Source organism: Panthera onca, chromosome C1, assembly GCF_046562875.1.
Source record: "Panthera onca isolate mPanOnc1 chromosome C1, mPanOnc1 haplotype 2, whole genome shotgun sequence".
Taxonomy (NCBI): Eukaryota; Metazoa; Chordata; class Mammalia; order Carnivora; family Felidae; genus Panthera; species Panthera onca.
Window position 1 is genome coordinate 71714821 of NC_138346.1, and position 22627 is coordinate 71737447.

Consider the following 22627-nt stretch of genomic DNA (forward strand, 5'->3'; position numbering starts at 1 on the left):
AACATGAGCGAGGGAGGAGCGGAGAGAGAGGGAGACAGAATCTGAAGCAGGCTCCAGGCTCTGATCTATGAGCACAGAGCCTGACGTAGGGCTCCAACTCATGAACCACGACACCATGACCTGAGCGGAAATCGACGCTTAACCCACTGAGCCACCCAAAGTGCCCCATTTTATCTTTTTTTTTTTTTTTTTAATTTAAGTCTTTAATTCACTTGAACTTTTTTCTTTCCCTTTTGTGAGGCAGGGCTCCGATTTCATTTTTTCCATATGGATAGCCAATCGACCTAGAATCATTTATTGAGAAGCTCATTCTTTCTCCACTGCTCTGCAATACCAATTCAGTCATAAATCAAGTGTCCACGTAATTGTGTGTGTGCTTCTGTGTTCTTGAACACAGGCTGAATTGTCATCATCCAGAAAAAAGTAGAACAGTCTAAGTTTGGTAATTTCCCTTATCACCTCAAGCCTTTCAAACACAAGTTCCTAAAGCACAAGTTAGTTCATGTCAGTTTTCTTCCCTAAAACATTAAAGAGTCCCACAATGAAACATGTAAGGAACTTTTTAACGTTGCCTAGCCAGATAGTGAACCATTCTGACCTTCAGATTTACAATAACCTCAACAGTGCCCACCATATATCAGAAACCCAATAAATACTAGTTCTGTATAGGATTTTTACATAGGTTAACTGTTAATTTTTTAAAGAATACATGATTTGCCTCCTAGCATATCCAAAATGTTCTCATATCAGATTACACTTATTTTGTTTTGTCAAAATGCATAACCTTAAAATTTGTCCAAATCATGTAAAGATTGTAAGGGTTTCATGACACTGTTTCTTTGTTTTAAAGTATCTAACTAAACCTGCTTTGAAATGTAATGGTATAAAAATGTAACTTTAACGAAATCATGCATTCCATTTCAGTTTGGTTTACCTTTTGCACTGTTAGGAAAACAGACTCTCAGAAAACAAAAGTGACAAAACAAAGTAATCAAGGTCTATTTAATAACAAATGAATTTTTTGTTACATTTTATTAGATGTGCAAGGACTCCAATTTGGAGGTGCTTCTTTACTTACTCTATTTGTACATTTTGGTATTATCTCTTTTTGAGCTAGAATATAAAAGTCTTCTACAGGCTGCTTCAGGGACCAATTAACTCCATTAAATTATAACCAGTTACATAGTGAACTGAACCACTGCTGTCTGGGGCTGTCTAGAACTGTGACAATTAGGAGACGGAGACAGGCAGAAAGAGAGAGATTGATTTTATATGTCACTGAAGCACGCTGCAACAATATGCCAGTGTGACTTTCAAAATGGCCTTAAAATATTCCAAACTCAGGAGTTTCCTTGCTCCTGAGTGGGAGTTGACAGACTGTCTGGCAGCATTAGAAAGAGGCAGAGAAGAGCTGATGTCTATATTGTGTCCTCTAATAATAACATTCTGCCTCTTTGCGGCATCTCCCCCTTAGAACGATCCATCTATTTGTTGTGAGGTGTGTGTGCGTGTTTGAGAGAGCTTTGCCTCCCCTTGTGCAGAGGGCACGATTTCACCCCTCACATCTGGGAAAACCAAACCAAAGGATACTAACCCTCCCAAGGTCACCTAGAAAATTAAGTGTTGTGGCCTGGGGGTTGGGAGAACAGAACCCAGGTGTCCCGACTCCAGCTTTGTGGTTGGACACTAAATCATTTTCGATTTCTTACGAAAAAAAAAAAAAATCATTGGGCGGGTGGGGGGGGGGGAGGGAGTGAGAAATTGATCAGATTTCCTCCGCTTTCTCCTTACTTCCCCTCCCCCTTACGGCGATAAAAACTCAAGAAAGGAAACGAGGTGTCCACTTTGCAGTTCTTAAACTGGGTCCCCCAAGTCACCCCCCACCTCCCATCGCCCACACAAAGCGACCCGGGTTCCCAAGGTTTCCGCTCGTCCAACAGCGAGCCCTGGAAGTGAGGAGTGGTTAAAACTCAGCCCTCACCTCCAGCGGGTCCCGAGCTCCGCGGCGCCCAAGCCCCGCCCCGCCCGCCCTTCCCCCCACCGCCTCGGCGCGCCAGCCCCTCTCCCCTCTCCCAATCCGGCGCACCCACCCCAGATGCCGCCTGGCACTGAGCGAAGCCGTCGTCGCCGCCGCAGCAGCACCTTCCACTTGTACTGATCACCTCCCAGCCCCGCTCTGCCTGCTCGCCGGAGCGGAGAGCGGCCCGCGCTCCAGCCCTTGGCAACCTCGGAGCAGTCGGGCTCCGGGAGGCAACTCCTTGGGAGCGCCCTGTCCAGGGTGCCCTCTGCGCTCTGCAGTGTCTTTCTCTCTGCCTGGGAGGAGGAGAAGAAGGAGGAGGAGGACGACGACGACGACGTCTGGTCCGGGCTGGGAGGTGGAGCAGCGGCAGCCGCCGCCGCCGCCGCCGCCGCCGGAAAGGGAGAGGCAGGAGAGATCGAGACTTGGAAACCCCAAAGTGCCCGCGACCCTGCACGGCAGGCTCACGGCAGGCTCCCTTCCAGCTTCATGGGCAAAGTGTGGAAACAGCAGATGTACCCTCAGTACGCCACCTACTACTACCCCCAGTATCTTCAAGCGAAGGTAAAGGGGCGCCGGGGGCGGGGGGCTCCGGGGGCGCGCGCGCCGGTCGGGGCCCGTGCAGGGGCGCGCGCGGCGAGCCCCCGCCACCCCCGGCGGAGTTGATGGAGGGTTGCTAACTATAGCGCTGGCCTGGGCGGCGCGGGGCGGCGCGCGGGGCTGCGGCTGCCCGGGGAGCTGAGTGCGGGGATCGGGTTACAGAAAGCCGTGGGGGGAGAGACTAGACAGGAAAGAGCCGCCAGCCCCTTCCTGGCCCGGGAGGCGGGGAGGGTCGCGGGGCCGAGCGGCGCCCCTCACCGAGCGGTGGCTGCTCAGCCGCCGACGCCTGGGGCTCCGCGGCAGGACCCGCGGGCGGCGCGGCTTTTCGACAGACCGCTTCTCCTTGGGCCTCGCCCTGCGAGCAGTAACTCTTGCCTTCCCTCGGAGTGGTGCGCAGCCCCGGGGCCCCCAGGGAGGCCCCTCAACCTCCCGCGCGCGCGATGACTGGGGCTTGAAGTGGGGGGACGGGACATTTTCTTCCCCGCCTACGGCCTTGCGCGCCCGCCTCTCGCCTTGATCTTTGTGCGGTGTGGCACTTCACCTGGTTACTGATTTCTACTTTTACGCTGGTGTTTTGGGTGAAAAAGTGGCCAAAGTTCACTCCCCGTTCACTGATGTTCCTTTTAATCTATCCTGTAGGTTTTGCAAAGGAAGGACAATGGGCAGATTTCAGTGCAAAGAAGTGACTTTATTTAGTTTAGAAAAATGCTACCTTATATGTTGACCACAGTTCGATTTCCAGTGGTGCTTTCTCAAAAGTGGCCTTGACATACTCTTAGGTAACACAGCTGATGACATGTAGCCATACAAATTGCGACTGACTTTCTGGGGACCCCGGGTACCTTGTTAGTGGGCCTGTCTTATTTTTTCAGTGAGATTTGAGGCATTCCGAACTCATTAAAATAAATATATGTATATATATATGGTGGGCCCATGAAGAGGGAGGGTTTCACTGCTTTGGAAGCTTCTTCCATAATTTGGGAGGGTTGAAGTTGGATGCAGCAGCCTTCTTCAGCGATTAGCATCTCCTATCACTACCCCAGGTGCCTTTCTAGATCACAAAAGAATCAAGTATGGATGCAGTGTCTGAACTTTCTTTGGTAGGTTGTAATCATGTCCTCCTTGCTGGCAGAGGACATTCCTGGCCTGATGCAAAGAATCTCTGATTCAATCTTGATAAGCTTTTCTTTCTTACAGTGTGTGTGGTTCGCGTTATGTACCTACAACATAGCTCTGTATTTTCTCATGTAAAAAAGGACACTTGTCAGCACTGAGACCAGAAATTTTCGAGTAATCAAGGACCTCCTTTTTGTTCCCCTCAATTCTCATCTTACTTTGGGTGGCCAGAAAGCAGCAAGATGGTAGAAGCAAGAATACTCATTCATTTCTGTGTGGTCCCCACATATTGGTTTTCAGAGACCCAAGGGAGGTGCTCATTTTTTGTGAGATACATTGTAAATACAGGTTGTTCAAAGAAATTTTGAGGTATAATCAATGCACTACCTTTTAGATATCATATATGTTTAATGCACTTGTTTAAATTATGCAGCATCGGGTGCCTAAAGGACAGCCTATTCAACACTTAACTATATGAATAATAAATAGATACACTCAGGTGAAGAAGAAAAAGGGCCATGTTTCTACAGGCACATTCACCTTAGTAATTTTTATGTACCATTAGTAAGTTAGAAACCAAGTACATAGCATTTAATATAGCTAATGCATTGCCATTTGGCTCTTTTTGCCCCGTAAATAATTGAAGAGAGAGACAAACGGCAAGAGCCTGCTCCAGTAATTAGGGTCGGATCCCAGAAAGCTTTAGGGCCCATTTTCTGAAAGTGTGCTTCCTGCATAAAGCATTTAATATTGATTTGTGTTACTGTAAGTGACATTCTCAAAACATATCTTGCTGTTTCTACTATGAAATTTGAAATCCTATTACTCGGAATTTCTTTGTTTCAGGAGAAAGACACACATACCGACTTGACCTATATAACGTGGTATTAAAGTTCGATAATTAAACCTAAATTCCCTACTGTACGTATCTTGATTATCCCAGAAAGGGGTATCTCCTAAAATGTAAAGTGACCAGATGCAGATTTTAGGTAAGCACAGTTTGAAACGCATAGCTCTGTTTTTTCTCCTTGACGTATTTGCTGGTAACACGGTAGTGTGAGTCATTAAAAAAAAAAAAAAAGTGACTTCGTTTGATTGGTAGTTAGTTTAAAAACAAGTGTTGCCTAGTCTACCTAAAGAATTAATATTCTCACTTAGAATCTGTTGTCTACGGTGATGATCCTTGCCTATGTGTGTCTTTTAACCTTCCTGAAACATGCGATAGAAAACATCAGTCTGTTTAAAGTACAGTGATGTGTTTGCTGGTCAGGGTTGTTTTGAAACTTCCGTTTGGAAACTATATCAAAAACTAAGTAATGGCATGGTTGTTTACAAAGTGATATTTGACTTAAACTTGCAATCAGGAGACGGATGTGATGGTTTTGAATCAAGAAAGAATACATGGATGGGATTTCTTTTCAGCAGGAGGAATACATACCAGTTAAAATGACACTTGAGAATGAGTTTTGTTTTCCTATGTTAAGAAATTAACATATGTCAAATAATTCTTGAGTTACTCATCCAATTAGAGACTGTTGTAAATTTTATTTAGTATTTTTTCCTCATAAAGACATCTTGGTCACTTCTCCAGTTATAAACAACAACAACAACAACAACAACAACAACAAAAATCTATGCAGTTCTATTACAGTGTGACCATATCAGCATGCTTTGTACTTTGACAGAAAGAGAAATCATTTGACAGAAATCATTAGAAAAGTAGTACAGCTGCATTACACATAAAGTAAATCGGAGGATGGTGTGGAAGGGCGGACATGGGCGGAAATGAGGAGATTGTGAAATTTTCTTAATATCTTAGTGTGGAGTAACATAGATTAGAAGTAACCTGATTTTACATGCTTGTTGGGTTTTTTTGTGTTTCTCTGTCAGGGTGGTCTTATCCCAGCAGGCTTTCTTTATCACCTGACACGTTCATTCTACGAGGTAGTTTGATGTAGCTTCGTAAATGTAAGCACATACCGTTCTGAAGGATTTTCTGAATTATAAATGACCCATGGTATATTATGAAAAATTAAATTTGGTATCCACTTTTCAGCTACACAGGAAAAAAAATCTGATAATTTAACATATTTTAGCCTAAAGATTTGTATGTGCACATTTTCAAACATTGGCTGTATTAATTTCACTTAGTATAAAGTCACTCCTCGTGGTCTGTTTATTTCAGAGATCCTACAACCTACATTACTGCCGATGCATGTATGCAGATATATATGGGAATTGAAATACTTCTTATTTCTTTTGAAGAAAGGAAAGTACAAAATGTTCTTTACATGCTTAGCTAATATTTTGTACCAACTAAATGCAGTTTACACATTTGTGATATATGTTCATAGTTATTGAAAGATATTTCTATAAAACATACCATTTTGAAAGCTTGGTTTTTAAGTTTTTATGCATAAACAGTATTGTTGTCTATACACTAAAGAAGTCTTTCTAAAACAAAAGCTTCTTTTAAAGTTATCTTTATATAAGTGTATGCTAAAGAACATATCACCTAGCTTCAAAATATGAAAAATAATGAGTGATATAATTTGGGATTGTGTTAATAAAGGCTACCAGAACAAAGTAGTTTTTCTGTATTGAATTTTTGTGTGCATTAACATTTTGTTGAATTCCTTAACTTTTACTTGGTACCCATATGACTATTGTGTCAATCTGTTTCTCTAGGGCTTAGGGTTTATGATTTGATACATGGAACGACTGAGTATAGTAGGGTGGTTTGGAGATACAGAGGCATGATATTAGAACTTAGGGTGCTTTGTGTCCTAACAAGTAACTGCGTTTATACAGCGAATAAAGTTTGCTTAAATAGATCAATACAGCCAAGTAGTATTTTATACCCTGAATACACACCTTCGTTCCTTTGGTGAATGAGATAGTGTGGCTATCTAGAAGTGGTATTGGAACGCTCAAGGTCATGGGATGGTTAAAATGAACATGCATTGTAATGCAGTACTGTAGCATTCTTCCCCCGAGATAGCTGTTTCTTTTGGATTTTCCATAGCATCTATTATATTTTTATATGCTGGGAGCTAAATCTCAAGCTACTGGAAAGGAAAAGGAAAAGAGAAGTGAAGTAGGAAAGTTTTCAGTCATTTAGTATTAGTATAACTAGATATACCTTACATGGTTGGCAATCTTGGTTTTGAGTTTAAGTTCAAATATGGGCAATTTCCATGTAATGCAGTTTCAAGAAAAAACATTTTAAAACTTTACTGATATATTGCTCAGACTTTGTATTTGGTTTAATGGTTTATTGGAACTTTAAAATTACCCCAGCTTACTTAATGAGTACTAAAATTTTAAGTTATGGGTCTAAAGACAAAAGGGTCTTTCTTTCTTTTATTAAATTGAGCATTTCCAGAAAATAAAATATTTCTCCCCATGTCTACTTAACCAGTAAAAATCATGTGAGAGAAATACGTACAATGGAAGGATAAGTGTTTAGTAAAAATGATACAGACACTTAAATATTGTTCATTGTTTTTAAGGATGAGGAATTTTTTTGTCCAGTTTGTTTTTTATTGGATGCTTAGTCTCACTAATGTTTACTCTCCCCAAGCACGGTCTTCTAGCCCACTGTAAGTCTCTCTGCAAAGGATATCAACACCTCCTTAGTTTCTTGCTTGATTCACAAAACAGTAGGTGCTAAATAAATGCTTGTTAGTGACTATTAATATTCAGAGTAAGTACATGTGAATTTTTTTAGACCAGGAAAAAAATGTAGACCAAAATGTACAAATATAATAATCCAGTCTGATTTTCTATAGCAATCTCATTATTGTTTGATTTGCATTTTGATTTATTTTGTTACCATTTTGACAACTTTAAATTGTTTTATGGATTGAGTAAGATCCCTGGGAGGAATCACATATCAGTTGGTCAGTGCTTCATTTATGGAATCAAAAGTGCCGTTTTGTACATTCTTCATTAAAGCCTATGGTGCCAGAAAAAAATATCTCATAGTATTATATTGAGGTGGGAAATGTTACATGTGATGAATTGGTGACTCAGAGCCTGTCTTTGTTTCCTATCATTGGCCCCCACCAACATAATTGAAACTTCTTCCTGCTCAGTTTTCAAGAAAATCAGCTTCTTAAAGAAATGTATTTCAGACTCGGTAAAAACATGTATTCATTTAATGGATAACAACTAAAATATAAACTAGCATTGAGGTGTTCAGAGTTAGTCCTCTCTCAATTACTGACTGTTGCATAACCCTAAACATGACATTCAGCTACCTCGCTTGTTATCCCATTCATTGGGGTTAGAGGAATGAGCAGGAAGGTATCAAGTTGCTCTGAAGTAGAAGTACTATATTTAATGTAACGTAGCTTTATTAAATAAAATGTAGTAATGGTATGTGAGTGATTTAAATGTAATGCCATAGTATTTGGTGTCGGATCAAACCATATGTTCAAAATTGAACATTGGACTTGGAGATTTTATGTGGAATGAATTTAAATGTTCTGGCTTTTTTTTCTCTGTTGTTTTAATGGGTGGATAGTCAAACCTGATGGAAGTTGGTTGTGCCTCATGAAGGCAGCACTTGGATGATACAGACTTTTACCAGTGGGAGCTTGGCCGGGTGATACACAGCAAAATGTCTTCTTAGAACCGTGTGTGTGAAACATACATGCAAACTTGAGCACACACACTAATTTGGTAACAGAAACTAAACATTTCTTCCTAGGAAGGGGAAGTGTAAAGGGGATGGTGATGGTTAAGCTAATAACAAACTCAACACATATCTCCCATAGTTGAATTCCTTACTTTTTCTTAATGTATTTTGTCTCCTTAACATAATTATATGAATATCTTAATTTTTCAAATAAGCACTGGAAAAGAAGTGTGTCAAAGCTGGTGAGAGAGAGAGAAAGAGAGAGAGACAGGGAGAGAGACAAAAAGGCGGGGGGGGGGGGGGGCAAAAATCAACACCCAGTCCTCCTGGGGGAGAAAACATACAGAACTGAACGCTGTCCTTCTCTATACATTGTCTTTTAGCTAATTCTTAAATGGATGCATTTGTCATTTTAGAGGATGGAGAACAGTTTTCTAGATGATAAATATGAAAACCTAAATCCTAAAAGAGATTAGATGCTAATATAAACAGTTAATTTGCTTTTCACACTCTGGCATTTTAAACACAATGCCTGGTGGATGATTTCTAACATTGGCTGGAACATCTGTATTCTGGAATTAGGTTAAAGTTTTCAGCTGGTAGCTTGTTGAAAAATTGCTGAGGTTCATGAAGGACTGACATACCAACTAATCGGTTGTATTTTCTGAGTGATCCCAGAGCACCATTCTCTGCACTTGAAATTGGGAAAGGTTAGGGACTATAATAGCTGGTCCTTGCTCTCTAGCATCTCATCAGCTACCAGGACAGACAGAATTGACACAATACAAGAAATAAGTGAAGAAAAATATTTACAAAATAGTACACCCAGGAAGGTAACGTATCAACCAGAAGTCTGAGCGACAGAGAAAGCCCTGAGATATACATCTGTGAGATTAAAAACACTGCCATTGTGTTTTGTGAGAAAAAGTAAAGGACATATAAAGGCCACAATAAACCTGGGAATTTTAGAAAGAAATTGGGGCTTTAGATTAATGAGTGAAAATGTCTTGAATTGATAATCAGCATTATTTTGTATTTCTTGTGCTTTATAATCCTTTTATGAGTGCTTAGAATGTTAAAGAATAACACTTTTTTTGGTACTTTATGTTAACTCCTTCCCCACAAAGTTTCATATGCAGTTACCGTATTTTACATTGTTATTTTTCAAGTTTTAGGCTTATAAATGTGCTACGAAGCCAACCTATTTGGGTTGTGACAGGCTGAGAATATCATGCTTAAGTGATGACATAATGGTTACACAGATTTGTTACTCTTATTGTTTTAAACCATTTGAAATGATGTTTATTTCTTCTAATTCATTAGGTGTGCTCACGGCAAAGGGAGAAAATGTTTTGTTATGCTGCTAATTACATCATTGTGTGCCTACAATCTACAAGTTGATAACGTATCTATGTGAGCTGTTATTTCTTTAGAAAATAACAGATTTTTTATTATTCATGATCTTTCATAGGTATAACTATTTTTTTCTCTAGCTTTAATTCTTCTAAAATAAGCTTTCTTCGTCTCTGCAAATGAAACGATGTGCTTCGAGAGTCACGTTGTCCTCTGGCCTCACTGGCCTCACTGGGGAACATAGAACCCTCCCCTCTCTGGCTGCCCACTGAACAACAGGTGCTACTGGGCTTCCTCCCAGATGAAGAGTGATTCCAGGGAAAGGTTTTGTGCAAAAAAACAAAAATATTTTCACAGATATCACAAATAATTTTTACCGATCTTGTAGGAAAAGTAAAGTGTGTGGATCTGTTTTAGATGATACCAGTTTTGTTTTTTTTTTAATCAATTGAAAATTTTACTAATTAGAATGGGAAGAATTGGATGGATACATCATCATGGAATACTGTGCTCTCTTAACCTGAGTTTCTTGGGGGAGGGGAGAAATCAAAGTTGCCAAAAGTGAATTTTAGATTTTAAACTTCCATTTTTATTATGCTTAAGCTCTTCAAATGACACTATGCCATTTCCCTTATTTAACAATTTTTAAACATGGTGATTTTGAGAGTTACCATTGGTAGTATATTTGTACTGGAGAACTTCTAAATCCTTCCTTACCTATAGAATAATACTAGCTGCTTGTAAAGTCTCAAAATATTTGGTTGTAAGCAAGAGTGACATTTTATTAAAAATTTGTAATACCATCACCTTTACCTTTGTCTTCTCAACAGCATTTGGATTCATCAGTGAATAGGCTTTTGACAAATACAGACATTAATAAAAAGACAAATTTGGCAGTTTTTATTTTCAGGTCATTAACTGATATATTCAAAAAACTTTCTTTGCCTCCTGCAAAGCACAACTTTGATTAATTTCATTGTTTTAAAAATGGAAGCCTTAACGAAAAGAGGTTCCTAATCTCAGCCTCTTCTAGGTTTCATTCCACGTGATTGTTTGCACTTTTATTTAAACAACAACAACAACAACAACAACAACAACAACAACAGCAACACAAAAGGAATTGGCTACCAGAACACTTTCTATAGCAAAAATTCTATAGCTGAAAGATGATATTTTTCTAGAGATCTATGTGATTTGTTCAGTGATTGGGTATGACTTAACCTACAAGTGAATTGTTTTCAAGTTTGTTCTGAAAAGTTCACTTATCAGTTATGTAGAACTTGAAACTCATCTAACATATTTCATACATAAATTGTTATCCTTAGTGGTAGGGCCCACAGCCAACCTTTAAGAGCCTGTAAAAGTAATCCACGTTATAATTCACAGGTACTTGTTCCAGTGCTAATCTCATCATAGAACCAAAGCACCCTTTTGGGCAATGTTTGTGGGAGGGACGCGGTGCATGAGTATTCACAGTTGAAATTCCAGGTTCCAGGAACCCATCTTTGCATCCTTTAGGGGGGCGAGTAGGTTTTCCTAACTCCCCTGACAGGCTGTGGGAAGACAAGAGATCCCTGCAGTCCTTCAGTAGGGCTTTGAGCTTCTAGGACTTGGGGACTGGGTTCCAAGAAGAGATGGGAGGTGTGGCTTGTGAAGTCCTTTGAGGTGTGGACTCTGGAGCTTCTCACTGTGTGCGAGGCCCTGGGAGCCTGATTTATTCCTTATTCCCTGGGACACTAGCTTCCTACTCACCTATTTTCTTATGCTGGCCTCAGCAATAACACCCTCCCCCCTCCACCTCCAGCCCCAAAACTCACTTTAAAAAATGCAGTCCAAGGCTTTCTGCGTTTCATCCCTTGCCCCTCATTGACTAGATGATTACAACCTCACTGCTTTGCTCGCTCTCCTCCAGCATCAGATCAAGCAAACACCTTGTGAGGCTGGAAACAAGAAGGAAACAAAATGACAAAGAACAAACTGTCCAGTTCCATCACTTCTCTTATTTTCATCTAGTTCCAGTCCAACAATGGTTCATAACTCATAGGGGAACTCTAAACCTTGAGAATCTGATGATGGCACTTTCCCATTAACCTCAAATCTTTACCAGGACAGCCTGTGGAGCACAGGTTAAGAATCCTACCCTGAGAGGAAGTCAGAACGGAACCAATCTGTGCTTAAGAGGATGATTCGGACCATGGATCCCCTGGTATTTTGTTTCTGGAGTGAAGAGCCTGCAAAGTGGGAATGTGTGAGGGAAAAGCCCATGGGTTTCGGCGTTCTCAGGGTGTTTCCTCTTTCTTTTCTCCTTTTCCCCTACTCCCTTCTTCTTTTCCCTTCTCCCCTGCTCCTGCCCCCAGTTTTTCTTACTGCACATTAAGAGTAGTGTCGGTCTGGACTTACTTCTGACTAGCTACTGGTGTGTGTGCCACGCTACTGGTCTACCGGGGTGATTGTTGCGTTACAAGCTCTTCCCAAATCAGGGACCAAGTGTGTCTAACTTAACCTGACTGAAAAAAAAAAAAATCTTTACTGAATCTTAATGCTGCAGATTATGATTAAGAATTTGCTAACTACAATTGCCTCTTTGAATCAGATTTTCCTTCTGAATCTTTATCCAATTTTATGTGGAAATTTAAAATAAAATTTTATTTGGCAGTGTATAAATGTTGTTACAGAAGTGCAGACATGATGTAATACTTTGAACAAAAGAGAACATAATTAGCATAATAGAAAGTATTTTGATGACCAATGCTACTCTTAATGAGATTAGAATTTAATTATGAGATAGTGAAATGGTAAACTGTTTACATTTTTCTTCACCCATACTGATATTTAAAGTCACAGAGAATCGTTTTTTTCTATTTCTTGGATATTTCACAAACTGATTCTTTATCTAGAAATAATTGCAAGAGTATTGTGTGTTTTTTACTTTGCTAAAGACTGAAAACAAGGTATGTTTCTTATTTGGTAGTAGTTCCTCAGATTTTCATTTTAGTAGCAGAAATCTTAAATGCTGATTTTGATTGCTTTTTTAAGGAATAGATGATTTCTTAACATATAAATAGGATTTTAAATGACAGTGGGTGATCTGTGGAGTTCTCTTTTACCCCTCTATCTCTGTCACAAAATTCAAATTCATGTTTCAGCAGTACAGGATGTTCTTCAGTGCACATCCTTTGAGCCTTCAAAATTTGATTTGACTGTGTGGTCTGACGATAGCGTGTGCAGATAAGTACATTGTGATAGTAATCTGTGTGTCTGGGCCCTAATGAACATCTGCTTTCTAGGGCGCCACGACAGCACCTTTCTTTGTTTTTCGTCCTTTGCCTTTTTGATTTGAATCTTGTTAAACCTTGAAAATGGGGCTGGTTTTCAATATGCAAATGTTCCTGTCTCCCTTTTTTGTGGGGGGGGGGCGGTGGGAAAGCCAGATATTTTAAATATGAATGAATTGGGAATTTAAAAGGAATCTGCAGAAAGCACTAAGCTATAGTTCTACCATTGACAACTCAGACTTATTGTACTTAAAATGATGTAGTTAAGATCATGTAGTTGGAACTACCTGGCAAATTTAATCAACTTCAGCAAACACTGAGCAGGCATCGTATTAGGCTCTGGGAGGTGCAAATATGTAAATAAGACATGATTTGTGCCATCATGGAGCACAATGGGATAATTTTGTTTACTTGTGTGTTTATTTAAAATTTTTATTGAGGTAGAACATACAGTGCACACATTTAAAAATTTTTTAATGTTTATTTTTGAGAGAGAGAGAGAGAGAGAGATAGAGCATGAGTGGGGGGAGGGGCAGAGAGAGAGACACACACACACACAGAATCTGAAGCAGGCTCTGGGCTGTCAGCACAGAGCCTGACATGGGGCTTGAACCCACAAACCATGAGATCATGAGCCGAAGTCGGATGCTTAACCGACTGAGCCACCCAGGTGCCCCATATAGGACATGCATTTTAAATATATAGATTAAGGTATTCCTTAATCTGGGTGGCCACCCAGATCACTATATAATATTTCTGGCACCCAAAAGGCACCCTCATTTCCTTCCCCAGTTTGTACTCCCCAAAGGTAACCACTAGTCTTACATTTATCTTTATATATTGGTTTTACCTATTCTTGTACTTCATAAAAATGAAATCCTATAGTATGTATCCTTTTTTGTCTAACTTCTTTAGTTCATTATTATTTTGCTTTGATTGATTCAGTCATGTTGTTATGTGTAGCAGTTGTTTGTTCTTTTCTTTGTTTAGAAAAATTTTTTTTTAATTTGAGAGGGAGAGAGCAAGTGCGAGTAGGGGAGAGGGGCAGAGGGAGAGAGAGAGAATCTTAAGCAGGCTCCATGCTCAGTGCTGAGTCCAATGTGGGGCTGGATTCCACGACCCTGGAATCATAAACTCAGCTGAAATCAAGAGTTGGACACTCAACTGACTTGAGCCACCCAGGAGCCCCAATTCTTTTTTTAATAGTAATTCCTTCATGGGGTATACCACAATTGATTTATCTGAGTGTTTTGATTATTTCAATTTGGGGCTAGTATGAATAAAATTGCTATAATTATTTTTGTTCATATCATTTGGTCAATATATGCACGCACTTGTAAGAGAGAAACTGGTATGTCATAGGGTATTTGTATGTTTGGCTTTGGTAGATATTACCAGTTTTCTACTCCCACTGGCAAAGCATGAGAAATGTATTTGCTGTATATGTCACTAATACTTGGAATTCTCAGCCTTTAATTGTAGCCCCTCCGGTAGCTGGTATCTCATTATGGTTTTAATTTGCATTTCCCTGATGATTCATGATATTGAGAACTTTTTCATGTATCTGTTGGCTAATTGGTTATCTTTTGTCTTTTAAATGTCTTTTAAGTTTTCTGCTCATTTTTAAAAAATACTAGGTTTATTGAATATAACTTACATAATATACAACTCAACCTCTTGCTCACTTTTTATATTGAGTTGTCCTTTTTATTGGTTTGTAGGTTTTAATTTTTTTTTTTTTTTCTGAGAAGGAGAGAGTGAAAGAGAGAGAGAGAGCCAGGGAGGGGCAGGGAGAGAGGGGGACAGAGCATCTGAAGTGGGCTCTGCACTGATAGCAGCGAGCCCCACGAGGGGCTTGAACTCGCAAACCATGAGATCATGACCTGAGCCAAAGTCGGATGCTCACCTGACCACCCAGATGCCCCAGTTTGTAGGTTTTTAAATATAGCCAGGATGCAAATCTTTTACCAGTATATGTATGAGAATATCTTATCCCAATTTCCAGTTTTCCCTTTAAGTGTCTGCTTAGTATTTTCTAATAAATGAAAGTTGTTAATTTTAATGAAGTCCAATTTGCCCACCTTTTATGAATATTACTTTTTGTGTCTGTTTAAGAAATCTTTGCTTATTTTAAGGTCATGAAGATTATATTCCTATATTTTCTTCTAGAAGGTGTATTTTACCTTTCACATTTAGGTCTGCTATCCATTTCTAATTAATTTTTGCATTTAGTGTGGACAGCATCAGGATTCCTTTTTTGCTCCCATCCCAAATGAATATCTAGCTGATCCAGCACCATTTATGGAGAAGACATTTTCATGTTCCCCTTTGAATTTCAGTGTGGCCTTTGCTGTAAATCAGGTGACCACATTTATGTGTTTCTTTTTCTGGACTTTCTCTGTGATTCCCTATGCATCCTTGTGTCAGTACTACAGGGTCTTAATTACTATAGCAATAAATTAAGTGTATATACTTCAAAGTGGTCTTAACTATCCTAGATCTTTTGAATTTCTTTATAAATTTTAGAATCAGCTTTTCAATTTCCATAAAAATAAATATAAGATTTTTATTGGAATGGCATTAAATCTATATGTCAGTTTTTGGAGAATTGATATCTTCCAAACTGTAAATATATCTATTCTTATTTATTGATGAACTTACCACTTTGAAGTAATTGACAGTAAAATACAATGGAAAATATTTTTTAAATGCTCGTTCCAATAATTTTTTCAAGATCTATAGTATGATAGTTGCCTTAAACTCTGTTAAGAAAACTTTTTTTGAAAAGGGAAAGAATTGGGGCGCCTGGGTGGCTCAGTCGGTTAAGCGTCCGACTTCAGCTCAGGTCACGATCTCGCGGTCCGTGAGTTCGAGCCCCGCATCGGGCTCTGGGCTGATGGCTCAGAGCCTGGAGCCTGCTTCCGATTCTGTGTCTCCCTCTCTCTCTGCCCCTCCCCCGTTCATGCTCTGTCTCTCTCTGTCTCAAAAATAAATAAAACGTTAAAAAAAAAATTAAAAAAAAAAAAAAAAAGAAAAGGGAGAGAATATTTATGGACACCTGGGTGGCTCGGTTGGTTAAGCCTCTGACTCTTGATGTTGGTCATTTCAGGTCATTATCTCATGGTTCGTGGCTTCAAGCCCTGCATCGGGCTCCACACTGACAGCACATAGCCTGCTTGGAATTCTCTCTCTCCCTCTCTCTGCTGCTTACCTGCTGATGCTCTCTCTCTCTCTCTCTCTCTCTCTCAAAATAAATAAAACTTAAAAGAATTTTTTAAAAAGAGAGAGAATATTTATTAGAGATCAAAATTAATTTTGAAAAGTAGCTTACTAAAACACAATTTAAGAACAGATGAGGTTCTTTTTTTGATTTTTCTTGAATGCATTTCAAAGTATAACTGCATTTCTCCTTAATACTTCTTATTCTCCTTTTGAGACTTTTATTTGACATGACGTGCCATCATCTCGTCTTATATATTTATATGCATAATAATATATTGAAAATTGGTTTTGTTTGGAGAATTTTCTGTCACCACTTGTGATTTTGTAAGCGGCTCTGGAGACTGTGAAAACAGAGATTGGGAAGTGCTACTTAGGTATGAACTTCTAAGCAACAGGACATACTGCCCCATGAACGTTGGCACCTTCAAACTTTTTCTTAGATGTTTTAAAAATCATATACATATTTTTTCATGCTTTATTATTTAAGTTTTTTAAGCTTTGATTATTGCTGTATTCAGCCAGCCAAGAACAACTCCATAGACCTTTCAAAGCTTATTAGTTCTGGCTAGGTTAGCTTAGGTTGAGCAGGAGGTTGAATAGACGAGATTCTGGGAATTTGTAACATCCAGGAATCGCGGAATGTTAGAACTGGAATCAACTTTTAAGATAATCTGGTCCCGGCTACTCATTGTGCTGATGAGGAAAGCTACCCAAAGTAGAGAGACAGAACCTGAGCTCAGAGGGTCCGAGTCGGGGTAGGGGGGGTGGTGAGGCCTGATCTCACATGATTGGTCAGTGCCGCGGCCAGAGAGGAAGAAAAGAAAAGGGAGGCCACACACAGTTCTAGCAGTCATTCCAGGAAGTTAATCACAGAAGTCGATGAGTGTGAATGGGCCAGTGTCGCCAGCTGGTGCCTGATCAGAAACCAGTAGTGGTCACCGTGTCCGAGGTCACCCCAGCAGGGAGGGCCAGCGAGACTTCTGCACTTACTTCCACTGGCGTGGCTGCTGCTTCTCGTTTGCCAGAACAGTATCCAGAGCTGATTCTGCTTTGTTCTCAAGTTTCTAACCTTGCAGATTGGCTGGGAAGCCCATAGCCGGGCTCTGCTCATCCTCCATGGTGTTTGGCCTTTTCGTGGCTTTGTTCTGCTTCTGGATTCCTTCATGTTCCTGAGGGTCTTTGTTTTTATAGCCCTGAGTCTGGAGCCATGACCCTCTCACTTTTTCAGCATGCCTGGAGCCTTCCCATGTTAGCAAAATAGACGCTGAACTACTTCATTCTTGCTAACCTTTCTCTGTCCTGCCATCACTACCTGCTGTGACATGTTTGGTCACCACCGGAAACAAACAAACAAACAAACAAAACAGAGAGACTCTGATTAAACATCTCCTTTTTTGTTGAAGGTCAACCACTCTGATGGGAACTGCCTTCTTCCTAATGTCAAGCACACCCCACTAGTCTCCAGCGTGTCTTGTTTTTTCACGAGATATTTGAACATAGTTGGAAGCCTTCAGTACTCATCATATGATCAGGCTTCAGCAGCTCTGTTTTTCGTCAATTATGTGGGGAACCTTGGAAACACAAAATGCACAGTAGGTGGCATCGACAAGCCCGTTATACCGCTTGGACACAGCTTTTCCCTCATCCTGTTTTATCATATACTCCTCAAGTACACTAGCTGAAAATATCATGCCTGGCTTTATGCCATGCATTAGAGAAATCAAATACAGGAGAAATTGGGATATATTAAACAAATAAGAGAGAATGATTTTTCCACAGTTTACAAAAAGACTCACTGGTAAAATGATTCTTGGTTCATTTACATATTTCAGAGGTTGTTACAGGTACCTAAGTCTTTGACAGAAGGTATATTTAAAGTTAAAGCCATCAGGAACCATGCCCTATTAAAGATGTATTAGATACCAAGAAAACCAATTTGTGGAATGATTTAAGTCAGTTGGAAAGGATGAGTTTATTTTGTTATATTTGGTTTACACCCAACATCTTAGGAATGCATGGTTGAGTAAAGCAAGGTACAACCATAGCTAGTATTGTTTTTTCTCACTGTTTCAAGAATTCTCTGCACTGATTGGTTCAAACCTTTTTGTGTTTCTTCCTGTGAGTATGTGGAACCATAACTGGTAAACCCTGGAAGCCGTGGGATGCACAAAAGGAAATGGCAGAAAGGGCTGTGGGCAATTTAAGATCCTGTTAGTGCCTTTGTATGATCTGTAGGAAAACTTGGTTATTTGTGGACCATTGTTAGTTGACGACTGTCACAGTTAGGGAGGTTTCCAGACTGGTGGTATGTTTAAAGGTTGGGGAGACACATATGTTTTTAGACATTTTAGGTGTTTTGTTTTTATTGTTGTTTTTGTTTACAGAGCAGTTGACTCCTCGGGCTACAAAGTTCTCTGAGGTGGATTGAGCCAATCACCTTAAAACATGTTGATCCAGCACGTTTTACTGTGAATAATGTTTGTGCATAAATTGCTCTGAACTCCCCAAACACAGCAGTAGCCTGTGTTTGGATTTCCTTTACTTAATATTCAGCAGTGGAAGATGGGTGGGCATGCTTGACATTTTAGAAATCCTGTGCATTATCTGCCTAAGTTAAAACATACATGTTCGGGGCGCCTGGGTGGCTCAGTCAGTTAAGTGTCCGACTTCGGCTAAGGTCTTGATCTCGCGGTCCGTGAGTTTGAGCCCTGCGTCCTGCTCTGTGCTGACAGCTTGGAGCCTGAAGCCTGCTTCTGATTCTGTGTTTCCCTCTTTCTCTGCCCCTCCCTGGCTTGCGCTCTCTTTCTCTCTCAAAAAAAATAAATAAAAATTAAAACAACAACAACAACAAAAACCATATGTGTTCAATGAGAGTAACTTAGAATATAAAAGGAAAGTTAGGATTCCAGTAACCATATGAGTAATTCTTATCCCTCCATAGACAGGGAGTTTCCTTTCTGGTCCACGTTTACTTCCTAAACCAAAAGTTTCTGGTTTTAGTAGCTTTCATCTAACTTCCTGAACATATGATGAAGATTTCAAGCACAGTTTTTTCACCCAGATTGTTAAGAATATACAGGCAGAGAATATAAAGGCAGAATATACAGAAATTGAGGCAGACATATCAAATTCTATATTGGTTATGTACTCACTGTTAGGCAGCTTATAAAATGTCTTTTTTACGATGTTTAAAATGAGACATGAGAGTTTACTAATTCGATTTTTCCTTTTCTTATTATATTGTAAATCCCACTAAGTGGGATTTCATTTAGACTATACTGTATAATAAATTTGCATTAGAATGTAATATCACTTACCTGTTATAATGGAAAAAAATGGAAAATGTTGGAAGATATCAGGAAAGAAAAAGTGTAGCATGAAATTAAAGAAGTAGTAATAGTTTAACATAACGTTTTGTTAACAGTAATTTGTATATCTATGGTTTCCTTTATAAGAATGTAAGATTCTAAGACAGAAAATATATCTTATTCATATTTGTGCCTATTAAATGCTTTGTGTATAGTAGGTACTTAATAAATGTTGATAAAATTGAATCCATATCTTGTGTCTAACATGACAAAGAGAAATATGAAGCATAGACAGAATGCTTTAGGGATGGAATGCTTCTGCTTAAAGTACACATATGATTAGGATAAAAATGGGCTGTTAGTCTAAATCACCTAAAGAATTTTCTCAATCTTTAGCTTTACTATTGGACTCCTTGTTCACGCCCAGGCTCCATCACTGCTATTAAGCTAGTTTGTCATTGTCATATAAGCACTTCATGAAGTACAAAAATGAAATACTCAATGACTGCCTTAAGTTACATATAGTGAATATCATGCGTTTAGAAATGGAAGGCACATTAAAATGTCTGCTCTTGTCAGTATAATTATGTATTTATTTTATTTCTTTAGAGAGAGAAAAGAGAGAGAGAGCACGAGTGGGGGAGAGGGGTAGAGGGAGAGGGAGAGAGAGTGAAGGAGAGGGGCAGAGGGAGTGAGAGAGAGAATCCTAAGCAGGCTCCACCCTAAGTGCAGAGCAAACACGGGTCTTGATCTCATGACCCTAGGATCATGACCTGAGCCGAAATCAAGTGTTGGATGCTCAAACAGCTGAGCCATCCAGGTGCCCCTATCAGTGTAGTTTTATAAATAATAAAAGGATGGGGCATTGTTATTGAAAAGCACTTAAATTTTTTTAAAAGGGCTACATTTCTAAGAAGTGTAGTTTCTTAGGATTAGCTGGAGGTCTCCCAGGGCCTAGAACTGTGGGTGGAAGGATGAGTGTTATATTTGTCAAGGTTCTCTGGCAGGAAGCATAACAGTATATACTTAACATATACTTAAACTTGGTATTTAAAGGATGTTTAATAAACAAGAATGTTTGTAAATGTGTTGGCAGAAATTAGGGAAACGAAAAAGAGATAATGACATATTCTGAGGCCAGCAAAAGATGGGCACCTTTACTAAGCTGGGTCTGAAGAGCTAGGTTGGAAGCTGTTACTGGAACTTAGAGGGATAGCCCTGTGAAGAGGGCTTTCAGAGAGGAGCAGTGACCTTCACTGGAGGACCAAGGCCAACCCATGTTGGGCAGACATCCCTCACTCCCTTCCTATGTTGGGATCTCCTGCCTGTGCCTTCTTTTGGAACTAGTAGGAACCTGGAGGGAGGAGGAACAGGGGGAAGGCATTATAAGTCAGCCTCCCAGGGCATAGAAGAGGGTGGAAAGGCCAGAGGAGGTTTGGAGTTCCTTAAATATTTGTTGAATAAATGAATGACCGCTTATTACTTATCTTAATGGATAGTTTTGTTACTTTTACTTAGCAGTGCTACTTATTGCCTTCTTAAAAATCTGCATTATTAGTCAAATAAGATAAACATTATTTAGTAGAGTGGCCATATGCAAAGCATTTTACCAGACCTGTTGCTATCAGTAGTGGATAACTTTATTTTTTTTAAATTTTTATAATGTTTATTTATTTTTGAGAGAGAGAGAGTGGGGGAGGGGCAGAGAGAGAGGCAGACACAGAATCTGAAGAAGGCTCCAGGCTCGGGGCGCCTGGGTGGCTCAGTCGGTTAAGCGGCCGACTTCGGCTCAGGTCATGATCTCGCGGTCCGTGAGTTCGAGCCCCGCGTCGGGCTCTGCGCTGACAGTTCAGAGCCTGGAGCCTGTTTCAGATTCTGTGTCTCCCTCTCTCTGACCCTCCCCTGTTCATGCTCTGTCTCTCCCTGTCTCAAAAATAAATAAAACGTTAAAAAAAAAAATTTTTTTTAAAAAGAAGCCTCCAGGCTCTGAGCTGTCAGCACAGAGTCTGATGGGAGCTTGAGCCCACGAACTGTGAGATCATGACCTGAGCTGAAGTCGGACACTTAACTGACTAAGCCACCCTATAGTGGATAACTTTCTAAGACATTAGCTGCTAGTAGAGTTGTACCTTGCTTTACATAACGGATAGATGCCGAAAGCAGTGAAGCAAGTGTTGATATTAAATAGTTTGAAGTGACATTATAAAGTAATACAAAACACCTCATTTCAAGTAAATTTGGGGAGCTTGCTGTTTGGAACAACCCTGTACTGCAGCCCTGTCCAGTACAGCTTTCAGTGATGATAGAAATGTTCTGTATTTTCACTCTGATATGGTGGCCACTGGCCCCATAGGGGCAATTAGGCACTTGAAAGTTGGCAAGTGCCATGGAGGAACTGAATTTAACATTTTTGGCCACATTTGGATAGTGACTCTCATATCGGACGCTGTGCATAACAAATTGTTAAATAAATGTGCACCACCTGATTTAATTCTTGTATGAAATCCATTTTGAAGTAAAAAGTTGGGTATATAGCATTTTCAGATTTTCAGATTACTAGCCTCCATATATAGGAGCCTTGCACATACTGGTCACTGGACTGTAAAGAGAGAAGTTAGAAGTAACCAAGATGGAGCAGGTCCTAAGGCTTTGGATAATAAAAGCAAAGCAAAATATACCAGAACCCTTTATGTTATATAGCATATGCTTTACAAATGTAGGTTATATTTATTTAGAGTGAGTTGTATTTTAAATGACACCTGTGTCCAGATTTCTTACCATTAAGATGTCTACTTCAATTAAAAAACAATATATTTCTATGATGTAGTTATTCTGGATATTTGATCCTTAATTGCCATACTAGTTGCTTCCATGTGATGGGAATTGGTTACAAAGAAATATTCAAAGAATGAAGACAGGAAATTAATATGTACACAGCTAGAAGAATATATGACATTCTGAATATATACTGAAGGCATATATATCTTCAAGGTTTTGATATGTAGTGGCTTAATTTTTTTGCTTATTTCATTGAGTTTATTGGATATATGTATGTGTATTTGTATGTATTGTGTGTGTGTATGTATGTATGTGT

General features: G+C 39.7%; 1 protein-coding gene across 5 annotated transcripts in view; it reads left to right on the plus strand.

Moving 5' to 3' along the window:
* Positions 1-2068: 2068 nt before the first annotated feature.
* The window catches only part of RBMS1 (RNA binding motif single stranded interacting protein 1), a 218371-nt gene continuing 197812 nt past the window's right edge, over positions 2069-22627 (plus strand). Inside the window, exon 1 of one of the 5 annotated variants that reach the window (XM_060626847.3) lies at positions 2069-2581. In XM_060626847.3, the coding sequence (XP_060482830.1) occupies positions 2507-2581 (75 nt within the window). In that variant the 5' untranslated portion in view covers positions 2069-2506. The remainder of the gene's footprint in view (positions 2582-22627) is intronic. The other 4 variants (XM_060626846.3, XM_060626849.3, XM_060626852.3 and 1 more) reach the window with 4 other exon arrangements.